The sequence below is a fragment of the Nannospalax galili genome, unplaced genomic scaffold (assembly GCF_000622305.1).
Source record: "Nannospalax galili isolate Female #2095 unplaced genomic scaffold, S.galili_v1.0 scaffold312, whole genome shotgun sequence".
Lineage (NCBI taxonomy): Eukaryota > Metazoa > Chordata > Mammalia > Rodentia > Spalacidae > Nannospalax > Nannospalax galili.
The window spans coordinates 4,798,754-4,822,307 of NW_008335967.1; the positions used below are offsets into that span (position 1 = coordinate 4,798,754).

Sequence of the window (23,554 nt, forward strand, 5' to 3'; positions counted from 1 at the left end):
GTTGCTTTTTGTCAGGTCACAGTCACAAGAAAAGTAAATAACATGCTGGATCTTGGACAAAGAAAGAAAATAAATGTGTACCACACCAAATATTCTTTTTAAGTAACAAAATCTTATTTTTATTTTTATTTTTTACAGAAATTCAGATATTCCAACAAATTTCTTTATATTTCCTGGACCTTAAAAAAATTACACACAACTTTTGGACATAATACAACAGAACAGAATGAGAAAGGGAGTCACTTTTTTTTAAAAGGTAAAAACATACTTCTTATACTTAACATTTAGTGATTTACATGTGTGTTATTTATGTACAAATGGTACATCATCAATGACCCATCTTCATAGCACTGTGGTATGCTAAATTACACTTAGGTTTTATGGCAAAAACTTCTTTAAAACATTTTTATGTGGAGAGGAAGTACTTTTTTATTTTTGTTAATATCTTTCTTAATGATGTAGGACCTGTGGTGGAATCACAATTTACATGGATTAGAGAAACTCAATACCTTCTGTTTTCACTGTAGATAGAGAGATACCTCCCTTTAAGTAAAAGATGAATTCTTTAAAAGTTGTGTGTAATTAAATTTAGTGAGTAGGGTGTTCTGAATGAGGCAGGAGAGCTGCTACTTAGAGCAACAAATAACCCCCAGAATGACCAATACTTTAGTTACAGAGACTAAGTGTTCCCTTAATTTGGTTCTTTAGAAAAGACACATCTCTGTAACTGGGTTTTATTTACTTGAGCATATGTGTAATATACTTTTAGCCATTTGAAACATTTCTACTTATGGCGAAAACACGGCCAGTACTAGCAACACTGGGCTAAACTATGAATGTGGTCCTGCTAGAGTGAGGGTAAGAGAAGTCAACCTAGATTCTTACGTTAGCCTCCATTTGATGTTCTAGTGATAGATGCTAATTTAACCTCATTCTGAACCCTTGAATGAAGGCATTCTATACGTGCTTGTTTTCTGCGCAGTAGAGCATGAACTGGCTTCCACTGAGCATCCTTGCCTGGAGCTTGTGTTTATCCTCAGACAATGGATTACTTCAATATGAAATAATTCTCTGTTGTTGGATTTAGGCAGGATTTATAAGGACAATGTTTGGGGGATTCTGGGAGCAAAAGGTTGTTGAAGCCAGCTGGTTAGTTGCAACTACTTCCAAATACCAGCCAACCAAAGAAAAGATGTGAGAATTTTCAAAACAATCATTAATAAACAGAAAAGTAACTTATTCCTACCAAGTTTTTTTTAACATGTGTAAGTATATAGTCATTTATTTCTAAGGCTATTAAATTTTAATTTATTTTGTTAGTACACTTACTATCATTTAGAAGTAGATTTAATGGAATAATTTCTTTTAAAAACAAAAATGAGCATATGTCAGTAAAGAAATGAAAGGATATGAACTTCTGATGATATGTCTGACAAAGAAATAGAAAACTCATATTTTACATATCTACTTATAAAGTATATTAATTTCCTATCATATCTAGGGAGAATTAGAAAAAAGAGTGTATTTGATAGCAGTCTATATATTACATAAGAGAGCATCCAAGGTAAAAAATGAACTTTCTATATTTTTCAGTTCCTTGATGCTGTTTCCTGAAAGACAGGGAAATCTATGTTTCTTGGGAACCTATGATATAAAGATGTACTTCCTGTAATTCACAGTTTGATGGAGTCATATTACACATCAGAAACACTTCCTCAGTAGTAACTCATACAGACAGATTAAACTGAACATATACCTGTTAAAAAGTTTGAGGTGTTACAACTCTTAATAACCAAGTGGTGGTAACTACATAGTGAAATAAATGAACAGCCGAGATGAAGAACCAAAGATCAGAGGCATTTTCTAAGATGCTTCCTCAATGAATGACACTTGATTGGCCTCCTGGCTATTGAGATAGGAATAATCTAGAACTAACTGCCCTTTTATTTATTTTAAAAGAGTATTGAAAGATTAAAGCTTTTTGTTTTCAGTTTGATTTAAAAAGGACAGTTTATAAACCAGTACATATGTATTTTACATGTTTATCCTAGCACATTTATATTTTCCTTCCTTGAAATATTTCTTGAATATGATTTTTCATGAATGTGATCTGATCTTATTTAATGAGTTTCCAATGAGCTGGTGTTTAATCCATGAGCATATCTTTTCCCAGAAAAATCTCTCCCATCTCTGCAGATCTATAATCAGAAGGTGCTTTGACTTCACTTTTGTCCATATTCGTCTCTGGACTTCGATCTCTCCCAAGCATCTTCCTTCTTGATGTTGATGTCCAAAAGCTGTTATTCGATTTGTTTAGCTGTTATTTGATTTGTTTTGTGCTCATTCTAGAGAATATTGGCTTAGCAGAACTGTAGAAAGGAGAGAGAAAGGGGGAGGGAGAAAAAATACATCATTTTCTGTCAACAAGATTTCTATGTATTTGTCATGGAAAGATCATACCAGAGCTGGGGCTATAGCTCAGTTGGTAGAGGGCTTCTTAGCATGCAGGAAGCCCTAGGTTTGATCTCTAGCACCGAATAAATCAGGAAATCAGGTGTGATGGCCCACACCTGTCATTCTAACACTTGGGAGGTAGGAGTGTCAGAAGTTCAGGGTCAAATACCAACAAGTAGTTCAAATGGACTTTAGATGTATTACCAAAGAAGACCAATAACTGTGGAATCTGCTCCATTACACTCACATCACAGCCTTTTCAACAAAAGGTCTTCATAAACCCCAAGTATCAGCTGGGTGTGGTGGTGCACACCTGTAGTCCCGGCACTTGGGAGGCAGAGGCAGGTGGATCTCTGTGAGTTCCAGGCCAGCCTGGTCTACATAGTGAGTTTCAGGACAGCTGGGGCTACAGGGAGACCCTGCTTCAAAAAGACACAACCCCCCCCCCCAAGTATCCCTCTGAGTCGTGTTTGCAGGCTACTTTAAAGGCGTAGGGAAGAATGCAGAATGACCCAAGCATCACAATCCCACCTAGTGTAGAAAATGACCCAACTGTTTTCCTTTTATTCCCCAAGTTTTATTTATTTTACTTGACATTACAACTACTACAAAAGAAATGACTATATGAAACACCTACAAATCAAATCACCTTGAAATACCAACTGTTTCCTTCCAGGTTCTTTGTTTTTTATGCAAATGCACACTTAACTGATACAGTTGGAATCGCAGCACAGATTACATTGTTTGACATTTTTAGTATCATACTAAACATACAGTCTACGTCATTAACATCAATTAGTAATGGCTGTACAATATTCCACTCTACTTTTGTTCCTTTCCATTCCATGCTCAATTTCCCTTCTTCACTATTTCATTATTTTCAGGTGTATAAGCAGATTTTTCTTTCTTTTTTGGAGATGGTGATGGTTGAGACAGGGTCTCACTATGTAGCCCAGGTTGGCCTCAAACTCATGATTGCCCTGTTTCGATTTCCTGAGTACTGAGATTATAGGCATTTACTACCACACCCAGCCAGTATAGATTTTCATTGATTTGTTATGATAAACAATGGACTTCTTTGCATATAAAGATCTATTTCTTCTCTAGGACAGGTTCTTATGGAATGGATACTTTTCCTTCTCTCCAATAAATTATGCTTGTATTAACATAAATAGACCATCAGTTGCATGGTTAGCCCTTTTTTGGGGGGTATGATTTTCATAGACAGTAATTCAAAGATACCTTGTATATTTTAAGGACGGGTATATACACTTAGCTGGTTATGACATGGCATATTTGGGAGGAAAGGCAACAGGGATGCTTAGTTTTGCAACACAGAACTTTGGAACACAAGATAAGCTCATGATTTCTGAGTGTGTTAAAGAAGCCTCTAAAAGATTATGTTGTTTGCAGAGTTCCCATGTTTTCCATCACACATAAAAATATTATGCACATTATGATCTTAATGAACTTGTCTCAGCAAGACAATTCAGTTACTCAGGAAATAACTGAAATATGGCCATGTTGTGATGATGATTTGTCTATAATGATTCTTCGAGATTGTGTTGTGGTAGCAGAAGCCCCGTGGAAGAGACTGTCTTCCGTGTTAAAACAACACAAGGAATGGTGGGATTTATACTGTGTGGTGGGTGGTCCTGGACTTTGAGTGATCTGCTCTGCAACCTTGAGCTGAGCCCAGAAGTCAGGGTTCTACCAGACTAGCATTCTTCACTCTGAAGTTCTTTCTGTTTACACAGATGAACGTCTGAGTTTTCTAGTAGGATTGTGGCAGGTAGCTAATGAGAGAAAAGGGAGCATAGGAATAGGTTGAAAACATATGAAGGACAATATAGAAACGGGCATTGAAAAGTAGCTAGGCACATGGAGGAGAGGGTAGCACCTAAAAAGGCTCAGAGCTCATTATGTGTGTGATGAAGGGGAAGAGGGGAAGAAGATAGTCCCCATTTTCTTCGGGGTCTCAAATCCACTCCAATTTCACAATAGAAAAGCATGCTTTTCTGTGAACTTTTGACATCCATGAAGCAGAGACTTTGTTTCTCTTCCTTCAGTGCTGTTGCCTGGATTGACTTCATGTTTATGGCACCACAGGATGAAGGAAAAATATGAGGACTGCCAGGAAGGAAGTACCTGTGTAGGGAGCTTCCTACAGGGCAGACACCTCCTTGTGAAAATCCTGAAACTTCTTGTGGGAAAGAACATCTGTGGCCAATGTCACAAAGGGCTTCTGGCCCTCTGGCCATTATCTGGACCACAACTCAGGGCCTGGCCAGGACAGATCATTGCCCTACAACCCTTCTTGACTCTCTTTTATCTTGGGTCACCTTTATCTGTGGCCTACTTGGTCAAATTATTGGACCTTTCATTGAAGTCTCATCATAGGTAACACAATTCTTCCTTTTTAAAGCTCTGTTCTTTGTTGACATTCATCAGCACTGGGCCTCTACTCCTCACCCAGAGTTTATCGATGGTGGGCAGGGAGATTAAGAGTGAATGGGAAGATTATAGCATGAAGTCACTGACTAAGGCAAAGCAAGGGTGGTACCTAAAGTGCAAATGCAAACAGGCACACTCATGGGTCGGCCCTCGTCAGTCAGAGCAAGGACTTCCTTCCATTATGCACACTGCTTGCCTATCCCGGTTCCCAGCCCTGCTCCTCAGGCAGGCTGCTTATCACAAGGTTTTCTGAGAATGTTTACCTGAGTCTGAGTTACTTAGACACAGCTACTCCTGGATATTTTTTTCTTCTTAGTATATGCAATGACAACCCAGGGCATGTGAGAGTTCTACAGATCTCAAGGCTGAAAATAACCAGAAGATTGGTTCCAGTGGGGTTTTAACACAAACATTCCCACATACTATCAGGAAGACTCTTCATTTGGAGAGTAATATTAGAATGTCATTACCATCACTTGCATGGCATACACAGTGGAAAGTTTCTACTTAGTGGCCTGGTAATGGCTAGCTCTTCAGTCAGTGGAAGGAAATAAAAGTCAGGGCTTTCCTCTCCACTCTTGACCATTCCTCCTTCTGTCCTAAGAGTGTGAGACATCAGGGCAGCTTGCAGAATTAACTGGAAGTCTCACTATGGCTATACCTTGTAATCATTGCCTTGTAAAACATTCTGCTCTTTTCAAAATTTTTGCTAACATTTCCCATGCACCATTGATATTGCCCATCAGGGAAGCAATTTAAAAGATGTCACATTCTCCCAGGTTTGTACGAAGCAGGGCTGAATAAATAAGTCATTCAATGCTGCTTTGGATCTTTGTTCAGTCAGGTTTGACCTTGTAACATGTCATGGGCTCTGAGTTGCCCATGTTCCATTTCCAAGGGGCTCTGTGCAAATCCTTTCCGAAGTTGTCATTTGAATCACTGCTTGTGAGAGGAGCATTTATAATGGCCGCATTGTCCAGACTATCTAAATGCTACTTTGTTGAATTTTCTATGTGCTTATTGATGTTGAAAGGTCTCCTGTGGTTGTTTTCTGCTGATTGTTCCTATCTGACCTATCCAATTAGGGTCTGTAGCCCCCTCAATCAGGAAAGCTAGGGGTGGGAGGAGGCAGGCACTGTCTAAATAGTGAGAGAAACCAGGATTTGGGGCAGAATAAATGGCTAATGAATCACAGTTGTAAAAATGAGTAAGCGGTATTCTAGCCCACTTTTTCTCATTGACTAAACAAACTTTGTCATTTTCTCCTACTTTAACATTTGGAACAGCATCCACTTCTAACTCGGAATTGTGACTCTCTTCATCTCTGGGAGGTGGGTTATGGTCCCTTTGGAAAGAAATTACCATCCAAATCTGAAAATGCTTGTAATATGCTGTGATGGGTGTGACAGATTAAAGATAGGTGCCTCCCCTCAAATCTGGGCAGATTCTTTTCTTTTTATGGTAAATCCCACAAAATCATCCTAAGAATTTAAAAATTTTGATTTATTTATTTTTATTTAATGTGTATGCGTGTTATGCTTGCATGTGTGTAAGCGCACCTGTGTCATGCAATTCCTGTGGAAGATAGAAGAGGGTGTTGAATCCCCTGAAATGGGTTAATGGACGATTGTTAGCTACCATGTAGGTTCTGGGATTTGAACCTGGGTCTTCTGCAAGAACAGCCAGTGCTCTTAACCACTGAGCCATCTCTCCAGCCTTTCCTAAGCAGTCAAAGTGTGGTTTTGTACAGTAGTATTTGGTATATTCACACACAACAAGATGCAAATAGAAACAACTCACTCCCAAGGGATCCTCTCACCTGCCATAGCCCACTCCCGCTTGTGTTGCATTTTTCCAGAGAACATTCAAAAGTGAAACTCTACCTAGTGAACAGTCACTCCACATACCACTGTCTTCTAGCCCTAATAACCACATTTTTACTCTCTGCATCTAGAAATTTGACTCTTAGTTATCTCATGTTAGTGAAATACCATACTATTTTTCCTTTTCTGATTGTTTTTTCTTTTAACATAATGTTCTCAAGACTCACTGATTATAGTATATGACAGAATTTCCTTATTTTTTAAAGGTTAAATATTTTGTCTTATGCATATGGCACATGTTGCTTATACCATCACCTGTGGATGGACATTTGGGCTGCTTCTACCACTGTGCTTGAGTGCTTCAGTGGAAGTAGATATGCAGATATCATTGAGACCCCATTTTCAATTCTTTTGGATTCTCAGAAGTGGGATTGCTGCATATTTGGTAGTGCATTTGAGGTAATGCATGAAGTGCACTGAGCCTCCACAGTGTTTCCCTTTGGTGGTTGCACCATTTTACAATCCTACCAACAATGCATACATTTCTAGTTTCTTCTCATTTCACTAATAATTTTTTGTTGGTTTTTTTCAAAAGTAGTCTTCCTAATGGGTGTGAGATGATATTGCACTATATTTTTCACTTATATTTTCCTTATGGTCAATGATGTTGAACATCTTTTGAATATTGGTGATATATAATAACCCTCCTTGAGTGACCATGTGGAGAGGCCTTGGCCCTGTTGAGTTAAATCTAGGACCCTCTGGCTCACCTAGTCAACAACTAAATGCCACCAAATGACTGAAGTTGATGCTATATAGAGCAGAATTTCACAGAGGAATGCATCCCAAATTCCTGACCCACATTTGTGAAACAAAATTAAAATGGTTGCTGTTCTAAGCTATTAAGTTTTGGGATAACTCTGTTATGTAGTAATAGATACCATTGAGTAAGTATCTGATTCTCCGACAGTGGTTTAAATTTACTGTATCAGATATATTGTAATAAAATGTACAATTGGGCAGTTGGTACAATACTCTCAGGTTAAAAAGTGAGTCACCATCATGAACATGTTTCTGATGCCTAATTTGTAGAAGAACAATACATGAACACTCAACTTCTACTTTGTAGTAGATCTATAATCTCTCTTTTGGCAATCACTTGTTCTTCAAGTGGTCAAATGCAGGGATTTTGGTCCTGTACTGAGCATAAACATATGCTCATAACAGACTTTTGACTTGAATTAAAGTCTAACATTGAAGGGGAGATCTACATTTATTGTGATTGTTTGTATTGATCAGTGGACTAATAGAGGCCTGGACATATATAATTTCTGCTCTTTACTTACATGCCACCTTCCCATCACCACCAATCTCTTCAGCCCCTTGTTACAATGATTCTAGGAGATAGCCAGAATAGAAGCTATACTCCAGTTACCAGTCCTTCTGTCTCATAGTGCTCCTACACTATCCAGAAGGACAACATCAGGGCTTCTTTTTGGGAGTTCAATTTTAGTTTGAATTCAAAATCTTGGCTACCTCACAGCTCAGATTTCTAATGGCCTGCCTTATGGATGTGACTGCTCCTGCTTCGTGACATCTGTAGTTTCAGTGCCAGGATGAGAAGTAGGGGAAGAAGGATAAAGTGCTGTAATCTTTGACTCATTTTAGGTAAGACCAATGTCTGGTTGTGTTGTTAGAACACAGAACAAGGTGCAAATAGAAATAACTCACTCCCAAGGGATCCTCCCACCTGTCATAGCCCATTCCCACTTGTGTTTTATTGTATTTCTATTAATTTATTTCATAGCATGTCTTATGATCTGGGGAGCTGGGGATGTAGCTTAGTATGTGTAAAGCTCTGGGTTCAATCCTTAGTGCTGAAAAATTTTTTGGAGCATTTCAGGTACTACTTAATGATCTGTAACTAGCTCATGTATTTCCTTGTTTTTTATTATTCCCTTTACAGATTTTGTCTTTATCATCAAGATCTTCTATGTTCCAGCCCCCAGCTCTAACCCAGTCTGATCTGTAAGTACTTGCTGGACAAATAGAGAAAAGTAAGAAACAGAAGACTACCTTTCAATCAATAACAGCCTATTAGGTCAGCTGCCCTCACCCTTCAATATGCACGAGATCACCTGGTGTCCTGTTAATTATGCAGGTTTGAACTCCACAGGTCTGGAACAGGTTTAAAACTTTGGATTGCTCAAAATTTCCCATGTGAAGCTGATGTTGATGATGACATTATGTACCATGTTCAAGAATAAAGACAACAGACTCAACTGAACTATTGACCTTTGCATTCTCAGTCTAACAAGGTGCTTGCTATACAACAGGTGTGAACAAGGTATTTGTGTGGTGAGTGGTGGTGGTGGCACAGGACTTTAATTCCAGTACTTGGGAGGCAGAGAGAGACAGGCAGATCTCTGTGAGATTGAGGTCAGTGTGGTCTACATAGCAAGTTCCAGGCCAGCTGGGGCGATAGGGAGACCCTGTCTCAAATAACAACAACAAAAAAAAAAAAAAGAAAAAAGAAAAAAGTATTCATTATTTGTCAAATGTACCAGAATCCATGAAAATCTGAAGCAAATTCTGAGTAATTGGTAGATGGTCTGAGAGACCTGCTACTCCAGAACTTTGGGGCTTTTAATTTAATTCCTTCCACCTCCATTAAGGATCTGGGCCAAGGGAGCAAAAAAGGTAGTGTATTCTCTCACCCTCAGTCTTCATAGGGAGATTTTTATCACTGGCTTTCAGCACAAACTTTTTCTAGTGTATATAGATAGGCATCTAAGAAATGGGCTAAAAAGACCACTGGAGACAGTCCTAGAACACTTTGTTCTTCTTTTTTGTTTTATGTGTATGAGTGTATTGCCTTCATGTGTGTAAGTGCACCTGTGTCATGCAATGCCCACGGAGGTCAGAAGAGGGCATTGGATTACCCTGGAACTTAAGTTGCAGATGGTTGTTAGCCGCCATGTGGGTATTAGGAATTGAACTGGGGTCCTCTGGAAGAGCAGTCAGTGCTCTTAACCACTGAGCCATCTTTCCAGCCCCAACACTTTCCTTTTACCCCCAAGTTCATCTTCTTTTTCAAAATTAAAAAAATTTATTTTTATTTTATGTGTATGAGTGTTATGCCTGCATGTATGTAAGTGCACCTGTGTTGTGCAGTGCCTGTGGAGGACAGAAGAAGGTGTTGGATCCCCTGGAACTGGAGTTACAGACAGTTGTTAGCCACCATGTGGGTGTTGGGATTTGAACACAGGTCTTCTGCAAGAGCAGCCAGTACTCTTAACCACCGAGTCATTGCTCCAGGCCCGCTCTTCTTTTTTTCAAATTAAAAATTAAAAAAAATATTATTTTTATTTTATGTGTATGAATGTTATGCCTGCATGTAAGTGCACCCATGTCATGCAATGCCCATGGAGTACAGAAGAGGCTGTTGGATCCCCTGGAACTGGAGTTACGGACAGTTGTTAGCTGCCATGTGGGTGCTGGGATTCGAACCTGGGTCTTCTGCAAGAACAGCCAGTGTTCTTAACTGGTGAACCACCTCTCCAGCTCCCAAATTGAAATTTTTTAAAATTACATTTATGTGTGTGTGGGGGGGCGGGGGGTGTAACACATAGCACAGCATGTGTGCGGAAGTCAAAGGACAACTTGTGGGAGTCAGATCTCTCCTTCTACCATGTGGATTCTAAGGATTGAACTCAGGTCATCAGGATTGGTGGCAAGAACCTTTACCCACTGAGCCATATTGCTAGCACCAACTTCTTTTTAAAGTCTTTTTTTCCTGCCTTTTTTTTTTTCTAAAAAAAACCAAAACAAAGCCAAAACTGTTTCTATTTCTCTATGTCCTAATTCTCATTGGATCTGATGTACTGGTTTCAACACAGGAAGGAAAAGTGCTAAAATTGGTATTCTGGCCACTGTGTAGACCTTTGTGGGAAGGAGCAGGTCTGGATCAAATTGTGCTGTTCCTGTAATGCAACAGACAATTCGACTTTGATGTCAGGCACAACATTTTCTCATGTGACCGTTAGTCAGAAAGTAATTTGTGAGAAGGGATTTTGTTTGTTAATTCATGAAGCTCTTATTCTCTTCCCTCCTCTTCCCCATTAAGGACTGCTGTAGAATCTATTATAAGCAAGGAAACAGGTCCAGTTACTTGGTTGGCCTTCCCTATGCACAAGGACAGAATGTGCTACTGATTTGTGAATCCAAATGATATTCACTGTTCAGTTTGACCTGAAGCTACTCCGTCTTTTACATAGGTCAAAGGCTGCCCCTACTGATGTCCACAAGACAGGTCCAAGGCAGGGTGAGAGTATAGAATCTAGAATTCTTAGTGCACTTCACAAGAACTAATACATCAGGTGATCTTAGCGTGTCATGCCTAGTTCAGTAAGTTTTAGGCACTCTCTTGATCTTTTTGTAGTTTGTTTGCTTTTCTTTCCATGATCTGAATTATATACTGACACTTCATGTTTGTGACAATCTTTTAAAAATACAAGTAAAAGCAAACTCAAATTGTGTTTACCACACATGGGATCCAAATATGAATTGGCTACTCATACAATAAGTCCATCTCTGGCTGCTGCCATTGAATATTCAGCTTCACACATCTCCCTCTATGCTTTGTCTCCTTTCTGTAAGGGAGACTACTGATTTTGTATCATTTCCCTTCTGTCCATACTGTTATTCTGGTCTGAATGTCTTTTCTGTCTCTGTCCCTCTCCCTTTTACACACACACACACACACACACACACACATGCACGCACGCGCACACATGCGCAGACTTTGTCTCCTCTAAGCGCCATACTAATAACCTTCCTTGATAATGTTTTCTGCTTTTCTGTTTTCTATTTTATTTTATTTTGTGTGTGAATGTTTAGTTGCATGTATGTTATGCACCATGTGTGTGCCTGGTACCCTCAGAGGACAGAAGAGGGAGTTGGATCCCTTGGAACTGGAGTTATAGATGGTTGTGAGCTGCTATGTGGGTGCTGGGAAAAAGTCTGGGTTCTCTGCCAAAGCAGCAAGTGCTCCTAACAGCTGAGCCCCCATTTCGTGCTTTTCTTAGAGGCATACAGGTTAGTACTTAAATATGAATATTCTAGACCCATTGTCTCTGACTGTGAACCCTAATCCCACTACTTCCTAGCTGGATAACTCCAGAGAAGTTTCAATGTCCCCATTTGAATGACATAATATGCCCTTCCCAAGCCTTTCCTGAAGATGATTAAAATGATGCTTGTGTTTATGGTTTCATATGCAAGCCTGGCACGTAGAAAGAGCATTGTAAATGTTGTCAGTGTCTTTAAAAAAATGTGGGATAGCATCATCTCATTTCAGAAATACTATTGTATGTATACTAACCAACAAACCATGTAAGCATGTACTTTTCCCTGAGACAGAATGGTTCTTGGTTAACATGTAGGGCTGTGGAGCTAGACTAGGTGTGGCATAACTTGATCCTTACCAGATCAGGCTTGGGCCTGTTGCCTGGTCTGTTTTCCTCAAGTGTATGTTCAACCCCCCTCACAGACCTGTTATGAGCATTAAGTTAATACATATAGTAAGAATATATTGTATTAACTAGTCTTGTCATTGGTATGCCTATCATTGTTGGAGTTGAATTTTTACCTTGATGTTCTAAGGACAAATAAAAAAAAAAAAGAATAAGTCAGGTCTGTGATCCTGGCACTTGGGAGGTAGAAGAAGGAGATTCTGAGGTTCAAGGTCATCTTTGACTACATGGTAAGCTCAAAGCCAGCTGGGGCTGACATACATGAAAGAGGCTCACTCTCCTCTATTGATAATAAGGACAGACACGTCTTCCTCCACACTCTTTCTTAGATCATTTACTTTAGAAAACTTGTTCTGTTTCTTTGAAATGCATATAATTTTTTTAAAGCAACTAAATAAGGCTTTTGCCAGCTTTTCAACCAGGGATATCTTTCCAAAGGACCTGGGAGCCATCTTTTCAAAAGGCAAGCTTGGTGGGAGATAGTGCCCTTATGTACATGCTGATGTACCCTGATTTCCTCCTCCCCAGTGCTGACTTGCTTCCTGTTGCAAAATTATCTTATGTCATGAAGACAGGAGTGGTTAATTTTTTTCTTGATATAAACCAATTAACTAGCATAATACTAGCATAATGGAAGCAATAAACGGTTCAGCCATGTGCTCTTGCTTGAGGATTCAATATTGTCTATCTTGAGAACTTGAATAGAATGTATCTGTGTGACTATACAAAAAAGAATTATTTTTTCTGTCTTTGTAATCTCTTAGGAGATTATCTGCAATGCACATTACATTCTGGTTTAATTTCTAAACAATAAACCAGTTTTCTTTGTCTACTATCTTTATGGAGAGGGGTTCTGGGTTAGGAGATTTTGTTTTAAATTATGTTACCTAGACAATATACCTTGACATTTCTGTATTTGTACATCTAATAGTTTTATTTAATGCCTAGCTGCTACCTCCTTCTCCTCCCTAAGATCTCTTTCTCTCTTCTCATGCTCCTCTTTCTGCTTTCACAGCCCCACCAACCACATATAAAACATTTAAATCTAGATTCTACATATGAAAGAAAATGTGGTATTTGTCTTTCTAAGTCTGGCTTATTTTGTTTAACAATAGTGACCTCCAGTTCCATCCACTTTCCTGTAAACATTATTATTTCATTTTTCTTTGTATATATGTACTACATTTTCTTTATTCATTCATCTGTTGATGGACATCTTGGCCAGTTCCATTTCCTAGCTATTGTAAATGGAGCAACAATGGACATGGATGTGGACGTGTCTCTGAGGTATGCTGACTTAGAGTTCTTTGGGTATATACCCAAGGAGTGGTATAACTGGGCAATATACTAGTTTTTGAGAAAGCTTTGTATTGACTTCATAGTGGTCGTACCATTTTACTATCAGGAGTGTAGAAGGGTTCCCTTTCCCCCATATCCTTGTCAATAACTGTTGTCATTTTTTCTTGATGACAGTGATTCCAAATGTAGTGTGATGACATCTAAACAGTTTTAATTTGAATTTTCTTGAAGAATGCTTCTTTTAGCACATACTTTATTATAGCAAAGTGACTCAAATTTTTCTCAGAGCACTAGAACCAGTGTTATTAATAACCAGATGACTAGTATTATCCATAGCAACCCAACTGATACTCTCTTCTTCTTTTGAACTATCCTACCAGCTTCAGGGATAGCCTTAAAACAACACTAATTTCTCCAGGAAGATGGGAAGTTTTTGTTTCTCAGTATACAGAGCTATGAGTCTTTAGTAGGCAGAGAATTCAGGATTATAAGGCTTTATATGTCTTTATTACCACAAATTTTATAGTCTTGGTCCTAATTGCCCATATGGGTATTTGTTATAATAAGACATTCATGTATGATGTATGCTTCCCCTTTAGACCAAAGGGAAGTGGACTGCAGAGTCCAGAGGCATTTATAATCAAGATCTAGTGAAACCCATCCCCTGGCCAGTGCTAGAGAAGTAACCAAGAATTAAGAATTGGTAGCTGTGTAATCTAGCACCAGCTAAGCTGACAGAGTAGTCCAAGCGAGGTGGAGCTGAGCTAATCTGAAGAAATGTAGGGCTTTCTAAAATGCAGATGGTAACAGATTGCTGTTCAGCTCGAACGCCTTTGGAAATAACACTCTGTGCCCGAATAGTCTGGTAGCTTAGCACAGCCTGTGAGGCTTTGTGTGACCTTCTCCTTTCACTGTGCCAGTTCTCTTCTCAGTTCCCCACCTTAGACTGTGTTCTGGCCTCTTGACTGTCCATCATGTCCTACTCCAGGCCTGAGCTCCTTCTGTTGGGAATCTAGGGTAAAGCCTGCCCATGTTTCAAATCTCTCAAGTTGCTTCCTGGGGAGCCATTTCCTGAACTGTTTTTGTCCCTTTCTAGTGTTTCCATTTTGCCTAATCCTTTCTTGTCAGAGTCATCTCATCTTCTGGACAATGAGCTCCAAGAGAGCAAGGACCATATCTGATAAGCCTGTGTCCCTGATAAGCACATGGTAGCTGCCCTACTGTCTCAGACAAGTGCTGACTCAAAGAAACCTTCGAGGTTGGAGAGATAGCTTAGCAGTGAAGAGCACTTGCTGCTCTTGCAGAGGACCTGGGTTTGGTTTCCAGCACTCACATGGTGGCTCACAACTGTCTCTAATTCTAGTTCTATGGGATCCAGTGCCCTCTTCTGGCCTCTGTGGGTGCACATACATAAAAGCAAGCAGTATACTCATACACATAAAGTAAACATAATTACATCTTGACAACAACAAGGAAAGAAACTTTAGATATTGTCATGAACCATATCTCCCCTGACTTCCAGTATGCCTGTATTCAGAGATAGAGCATTGAAGGAGGCAACTCAGGTGAATAAGCTAATCCAGGAAGAAGATACCTAGGGTTTGAATGGGGTACAGAGGGATAAAGCCTTGTGAGGATATAGCAGGCAGATGACAACCTGCAGGCCAAGGAAAGAGGCCTCAACAGAAACCAGAACTTCCATACCTTGATCTTAGACTTCCAGCCTCTAGAATTGCAAGAAAACAAATTTCTGTATTTAAGTCATTCAGTCTATGGTATTTTGATATGGCAGTCCTAGTAAACTAAAATATACAGCAACTACTCTAATTTTTTTTCTTTTTTCTTACAGGTAATCACACTGTGATACAAAGAGATGAGGCTATTTTCTGACATGTGCCTAGTTAATTAGCTGAAGAGCTAGGATTAGAATCTAGCTCTTCTGACCTAATTTAGTGTTCTTTCTTTACTGCTTTTCCAATATGTCTCTTTTTGTCCTATAAAAACCTTTTAAAGCAAATCTTTGAGGAATCTCAGCTCTGTATATAAAACAGACTTGAGAGCAATTGCTCCAAGCAATGGCTCAGAGCTCTACTTCCCAGGCCACTGCCCTCCTTCACATTGCACCATGCAACTCAGAGCTGAGGGACACTAGCTTGGAAATTGCTACTTTACCTCACACTGCCCCTTCAATATAGCATCTCAGTCTTTCCAGTTTGCTAGCTCTCTCACACTGACTTAGGGCATTGGAAACCTGTGGAGATGTAGGAAAGCTAATTGTGTTAGTAGAGGGTAAGGTAAGCTGGCCTGGGGATGGATGATTAGGGCTGCTGAAAAGTAAATCCACTGCCATGGAGCTAACTGTCCTGAGAATAGCAGAGTAGCAGGGATTTTGCAGCTGGGGCTGTAACTCAGTGATAGAGGGCTTGCTATGCCTTCTCGAGGCTCTGGCTTGGCTCCCCAACACTGCAAAATCCAAAAATTGAAACCAAAACCAAATTAGGTATAGTACAATCATCCAGAAACCAACCCTGATCTTGGATGTGTTTTCTAAGCTAGAACTGTTCAAAACACAGACATCCCAAGGTATACTGAAAATTTTGGAAAGCTACTTTGATGACAGACAAAACAAATCCCATGGCCTTAGGGAGCCTGCCTTAGAAACTGGACTTAAAAATTTTGTGTGGCCAAGGACAATGCTTCTCTAATTGTACCCCCCTCATAATTTCTTAGATCTTAATCACCTGGGTATTTGGAAATATGCAGATCTCAGAGTCCCACCTCAGCCTACTACATTAATATCAAACATCCCAGAAGACACATGCTCATTCAAGTTTAATACTGTTAGCACTAGGGCTTCAGAAAATCAGATGGAAAGGTAAATCTTGGGTTGGCTATGGTGTTTTACCACAACTTTGTTTTCTCATTTGGAAACTGGACATGGTACCTATTTTATATGGTGCTTTGAGGAATTAAGGTTAGTTAGCATCTGATATATCTTCTTGGTAGAAAGAGACAGAGAGGAAAGAGAGAGCACAGAATTGAGAAGAGTATTGTCTAGGAACTCCCTGGGAAGTTTTGTTTCAACAAATAATAAAGAAATCTTGATAGTTTCTTCATGAGTTTTTGGAAAGCAGCATCGAAAAATAATTCTTAAGGGCTTTATATACATCAGTGCTAGAGACACAACTCCATTTGGGGGTGAGGCTCTGGAGAGAAGGTGGAAGGCAGGTACCAACACATTTAACCCCAGGGAGGATTGTCTTCTGTTGTTTCATTGTTTGAGACAGGGTCTCTCACTATGCACCCCAGGATGGCCTAGAACTTGTGATCCTCCTGCCTCAGCCTTCCAAGTCTTCCACTCATCCTGTCTCTTCTCTTGCACAGGTGGAGACAGGTATCTCAGTTAATATCAAGTATCAGCTTAATGTCCAGTGAACAGTAATTTAACAAATTTAAAGAGCCATTCTGAATGTACCATGAACTAACACAGCAAGATTGTACATACAAGATTGCTTATCACATAGCCCTCCAGCTCCAAACTGAAAGTAACTCTAATGCCTCAAATAAGAAATCGGTTAAATAAGTTGTATTTTTTTAAACAACTGCTTAAAATGGATGTATAAGAGCTGGAGAGATGGCTCCGGTTAAGAGCAGTGGCTGCTCTTGGGAAAGACCCAGGTTCGAATCCCAGTACCCACATGGTAGTGACTAACAACTCTCTGTGACTCCAGTTCCAGAGATGTGGCGCCTTCTTCTGTCCTCTGCAAGCACTGCATGACATGGGTGCACTTACATACATGCAGGTGTAATACTCATATGCATAAAGAAATAAAGAAATGGATATATAAACTGGAGTATGGTGGCACATGCCTGTAATTCTAGCACTTGGGAGTCTTAGGCAGGAGGATCAGAAGTTCAAGGTCAGTTTGGGCTATATATCTGCTTCAGCAAATTAATTAAGAAAGAAAATAAAAGAGTTTGTAGGTCTGGGATTGTATCAATGGTCAGCACTTGCCTAGGATGTGCAAGGCCCTGGGTTGTGATCTGTAGCATCACAATAAATTAAAATAAAATGAATGGAATTAAATGAACAAAACAGAATATGAGATAACCTGTATGTGATTCTGTTTTTGAAAGTCAAATATGTTCATAAATGCATTACAATAAAATATTTGCCATATATTTGTAATATATGGCAGTTAAGATTCAGGATTTTTCTTGCTTTATGAAAAATTGTTTTTTTGCAGTGAGCTGAGTATGTGTTACCTTCATAACTAGGAAAAAGTGCATTACTATTGTTCATTTTCAGAATTCAATGGCTTAGAAAGAAAATAGAAAATAGAGTGAAATTTCTTACCATCTTCAGTGTCTTTACAGATTTGAGTTTGCTTCCTTTAAGAAAGGAATTGGGAAATGGTCTGAAAACACAGAGCATAAGTAAAGGACAGCCTTGTGGGCTTTAGTGTATCAACAGATCACTCAGTGCATTTGTGTGTGTGTGTGCGCATGTTGGGGACTGAAGCAGGTGCTGTAGACCACAGGCCTATATCCCCTGCCCCTCAGTACATTCTTGATGAATGAATGAATGAATTGGACACTGAAAGGAAAATCTGTGATCAATATGCAAAGTACTGCAGAAGAAAATAACTCTTTATAACTCATTTTTGTATTTGTTGATTTTTGTGTGTGTGTATATCATACAGAACATCCCAAATAATCTTATTCATCTATATACCCACTTCTCAAATGGCACCCTCCCATAGCCCCCCCCCACTGGAGCCCATATACTCTGTCATCCCTGTTACTGTCCACTGTGTTCTCAGCGCTCCCAGCCATTCCCCAGTGCGTGTCCATCTACTGAATCTAGTCAGCCTATCGAGAGATCCTTGTTTTAGGAAGATCAGCTGTTTCTCATCTAGCAGCAATCAGTTGTCAATACTCCTTTAGATAAGATTGGGGCCTGCTATTCATTTTCCCAGTTCTATGCTGGGTTTCCGTCCAGGAGTCTCTTGGGCCACTCTGGCCAACAACCAGGATACCTTCAAAGGAAGGTATCTCCTGTCTGGCATTGTTTTTTGTTATGTAGCCTTTAGCTACATATATGGATTCTTAAAAAATTTTTATTGACCCCTTTAATCTTTGGTTATACTCTCCTTTCAGTGTTTAAGAGCCTACAGTTGGCCCAGATAAATCAATTTATTTTTACACTTTTTTTGAAATATTCGAATTTATTTTTTTAAAATAATTTATTGAAAATTTCATACATTCATATAAGGTGTTTTGATCAAATCCATGCCTACTCCCTCCCCTCCAACTCCTCTATCTCCCCATCACTTTTTTCTGATAACTTCATATACCCTTTCTTCTTTTCTTTTTTTATGGGGCTTTTTGCTACTCTAGCATTCCCCCCTCTGAAGAGGTAACTTAAAATCTTTTTTTTTTTTAAAAATTATTTATTATTTTTATTTTATGTATATGTGTGTATTCCCTGCATGTAGGTAAGCACACCCATGCCGTGCAATGCCGAGGTCAGAAGAGGCTGTTGGATCCCCTGGGACTTGGAGTTATGGACAGTTGTTAGCTGCCATGTGGGTGCTGGGATTCGAACCCAGGTCTTCTACAAGAATAACCAGTGTTCTCAACTGCTGAGCCATCTCTCCAGCCCCAACCTTAAAATCTTTTAAGGATTAGATAAAAGTTCCCAAATTCTTTAGACATTTTTGACCTTTGGAACATAGTATGTTGCTAAGAGGCCCAAGGGTATTGTGACTTTTAGCCAAGAAATTGGCTACTTTTCTTTGGGGTCTTTTTATCCTAACTGCCTAGCCACTTCCTACCTCCTATTCTTATCACACCAACCTCTGAAGAGGTTACCCAACTTGTGGATAGGGAATCGGGACACAGAGTGCTCTGGCTTCTTCCATGCTGAACAGGGATGCAGGGTGAGGCAATTGGGATACCCCTTCACCCCTTCAGTGGGCCTATCTAAAAGACTTTCAAATTGCATAACTTTTTTTTGTGTGTGTGAAGGAGAAGTAAAGGCAATAGTAATTTGCATTACAAGTTCTAGACAGGGAACTAGGAAAAAGTCAGAACAGGGCAATTTTCAAATGTTCATATGAAAGTCCGTTGAGATTTCTTGACAAGGGCTTCCAAAAGCATCTCTCTATTGGGTGCCTCCTCATTTTTCTTTTGTCTGCCAATGCTGGACTCGAGAGTGATCAATTCAGGACTTGCTTTCAGGTATTTTGACAGCTGTTGGAGTGGTTAGAATCAGTTTCTGTTCCCTCTCAAAGGCTTCGAGGTAACTGAGGGGTTGTTGAGGTGTTTGTATGACCTGACGGTATGCACAGTGGAAAGCCTTTACCCAGCATGGGTCATGCCTTCTCTTCCTAGCCTTCCCCACACTGTATACTTTAGCCCTCTCCAAATCCAGGAGACCATGTGTGATTAGGGCTAAATTACATACAGTTGGCTGGGGAGAGTGGCTGGATACTGCAGTGAGGGTCCAATGACCCTGCTTGGCCCTCTTTTAATGAATGAGCACAACCATCAGCAAGCCCAATTGTGATGATGTTTACCAATCAGGCACAGCTGAAGTCATGATGATGGTCGTTATTTCATGCATAAGATATTGCTGTTCAGCATCATCTTATTAAAAGGACATGGAATTTAAAAGGATTTGGTGCTAGGATCCACATATGAGGGAGAACATACATCGTTTGTTTTTCTGAGTCTGTGTTACTTCACTTAGTATAACAGTTTCTAGATCCATCCATTTACCTACAAATTTCATTATTTCACCTTTCTTTACTGATGAATAGAACTCCATTGTGTAAATATACCACATTTTTGTTAACCACTCATCAGTTGAGGGACACTTAGGATGCTTCCATCTCTTAGCTATTGTGAAAAAAGCAGCAACAAACATGGCTGTACAAGTGTCTCTACAATAGGATGAGTCCTTTGGGTATATGCCAAGGGATGATATAAACGGGTCATATGGTAGGTTTACTTTTAGTTTTTTAACACTATTTTCCATATGGGTTGCACAAGTTTGCAATCCCACCAGCAGTGAATGAGTGTTCCCCTTTCTCTATATCCTTGCCAGCATTTGGTATCATTTGTTCTCTTGATCCTAGCCAGTCTGATTGGGTAGGGTGATACCTTAGGGTGGTTTTAATTTACACTTTCCTAATTACTGATGATGTTGAACACTTTTTGAGATGTTTCTTAGCTATCTTTATTTCGTCCTTTGAGAACTCTCTGTTTGGATCTTTAGCCCATCTTTTAGTTGGATTATTTGGTTTCTTGATTCTTTGTTTTTTTTGAGTTCTTTATATATTCTGGATGTTAAACCTCTGTCAGATGTGTCACTGGTGAAGATTTTTTCCCCCATTCTGTGGGTTTTTTTTTCAATTTTTTGATTGCTTCTTTTGCTGCACAGAAGCTTTTTAGTTTAATGAGGTCCCACTTGTTGGTTGCTGACCTTAATTCCTGAGCAACTTCTGTCCAATTTAGAAAATCCTTTCTATACCTATATTTTGTAAGTTACTGTGAATATTTTCTTCTAATAGTTTCAGGGTTTCCAGTACTACATTGAGGTCTTTGATCCATTTGGAGTTGACTTTTGTGCAAAGTGAAAGATAAGGATCTAGTTTCATTCTCCCACAGGTGGAAATCCAGTTTTGCCAGCACCATTTGTTGAAGATGCTGTCTTTCCTCCATTGTGTGTTCTTGGCACCTTTGTCAAATATCAGGTGGCTGCAATTGTGTGTACTTGGGTTTGGGTCTTCAATGATATTCCATTGATCTATGTGTCTATTTTTGTGCCAGTACCATGCTGTTTTTATGAATGTAGCTCTGTAGTATGCTTTGTAATCTGGTATAGTAATCCTTCCAGTGTTGCTCTTTGTGCTCAGCGTTGCTTTGGCTATCCAGGGTCTTTTGTGCCTCCATATGAATTTAAGGATTTTTTTTTCTAATTCTGTGAAGTATGTCATGGGGATTTTGACTGGGATTGCATGGAATCTATATATTGCTTTTGGTAGGATGGTCATTTTCATATTAGTAATTCTTCCAATCCATGATCATGGGAGGTCCTTCCATCTCCTGGTGTCTTCCTCAATCTCTTTCTTTAAAGATTTAAAATTTTCATTGTAGAGATCTTTGGTGCCTTTGGTTGGATTTATTCCAAGTTACATACTTTTTTTGCAGTAATTGTGAATGGGAGCATTTCCCTGTATTATTTCTCCAATTGCTTGTTATTGGTATATAGAAAGGCTACTGATTTTTGTAGATTGATTTTATAACCTGCCACTATACTGAAAGTCTTGATCAGTTCTAGGAGTTTTCTGGTGGAATTTTTGGTGTCTCTTAGGTGTAGTATCATATCATCTGCAAAAAGTGATAGTTTGACCTCTTCTTTGCCAATTAGTACTCCTTTAATTTCCTTCTCCTGTCTTATTGCTCTAGCAAGAGTTTTAGCATTATGTTGAAAAGGAGTGGAGACACTGAATATCCTTGTCTGGTTCCTGATTTTAATGGGAATGCTTCCAGTTTTTCTCCATTTAGAATGATGTTGGTTGTGAGTTTGTTGTATATAGCTTTAATTTTGTTGGGGGTATGTTCTCTCCAGTCCAATTCCCTCTAGGACTTTGAACATAAATGCATGCTGAATTTTGTCAAAAGTGTTTTCTGCATCTATTGAGATGGCAATGTGGTTTTTGTCTTTGAGTTCATTTATATGATTAGTTACGTTTATTGACTTGTGTATATTGAACCAGCCGTGCATCTATGGAATAAAACCTTCTTGATCATGGTGAATGATCCTTTTGATGTATATCCGTATGTAGTTTGCAAGTATTTTGTTGAGAATTTTTGCATCTATGTTCATTAAGGATATGGGTCTATAGTTTTCTTTTTTGATTGTGTCTTTACTTGGTTTGGGTATGAGAGAGATGCTAGCTTCATAGAAGAAATTTGGGAGTTTTCCCTCTGTTTCTATCATTTTGAATAATTTAAGTAGTGTCAGTTGGAGGTCTTCTTTAAATGTCTCATAGAATTCTGCTGCAAATCCATCTGGGCCTGGGCTTTTTTTTAGTTTGGAAGCTTTGTATTACTGTTTTGATTTCCTTATATGTTATGGGTCTGTTTAAGCTGTTGATCTCTTCTTGATTTAGCTGGTGGATAAATGAATTTAGTAATTCACCCATTTCTTTTAGGTTTTCAAATTTAACAGAGTATGTGATTTTTGGTTTTGGGGGCTTTTTGTTGTTTGTTTTGTTTTGTTTTTTGTCTTTTTGAGACAGGGTAGATGTTTCCCCTTTCATATCTGATTTTATTGATTTGAATTTGCTATTTCTTTCTTTCAGTTAACTGGGCTAAGGGTCTATCTATCTTGTTTAGCTTTTCAAAGACCTAGCTCTTAGATTCATTGATTCTTTGCATTGTTTTCTTTATTTGTATTTCATAATTTCTGCTCTGATTTTTGTTATTCCTTCTCTTCTGCTGGGTTTGGGTTTCATTTGTTCTTGCCTTTCCAGTGTCTTAATTTACAATGTTAGGTCATTTATTTGGCCTCTTTCTAATTTTTAATGTAGGCACTTAGAGCTATAAACTTCCCTCTTAGGGCTGCTTTTAAAGTGTCCCAGTACTTGTGTTGTGTTTTATTTTCCTTTTTGTTGAATTTCAGGAATTCTTTTATTTTTTCTTAATTTCTTCTTTGACCCACTCATTGTTTAGGAGTATGTTGTTTAATCACCATGAGTTTGTGTAGTGACTAGGGCTTTGTTCAGTGTTGATTTTGAGCTTTATTGCATTGTGGTCCAATAGAATGCATGGAATTATTTCAGTTTTTTTGTATTTGTTGAGGTTTGTTTTGTGGCCGAGTATGTGGTCAATTTTTGAAAACGTTCCATGGGGTGCTGCGTAGAACATGTATTCTTTGGTGTTTGGGTGGAATAATCAAAAGATGTCTGTTAGGTCTAT

The 23,554-nt window shown here is 39.0% G+C and overlaps 1 protein-coding gene across 2 annotated transcripts in view; it reads right to left on the minus strand.

The window, feature by feature from the left end:
• Positions 1 to 1,388: 1,388 nt before the first annotated feature.
• Positions 1,389 to 23,554, minus strand: part of Lhfpl3 (LHFPL tetraspan subfamily member 3) — a 641,410-nt gene continuing 619,244 nt past the window's right edge. The window contains exon 3 of one of the 2 annotated variants that reach the window (XM_008830749.2): positions 1,389 to 2,369. In XM_008830749.2, the coding sequence (XP_008828971.1) occupies positions 2,341 to 2,369 (29 nt within the window). In that variant the 3' untranslated portion in view covers positions 1,389 to 2,340. The remainder of the gene's footprint in view (positions 2,370 to 23,554) is intronic. The other variant, XM_008830750.2, reaches the window with a different exon arrangement.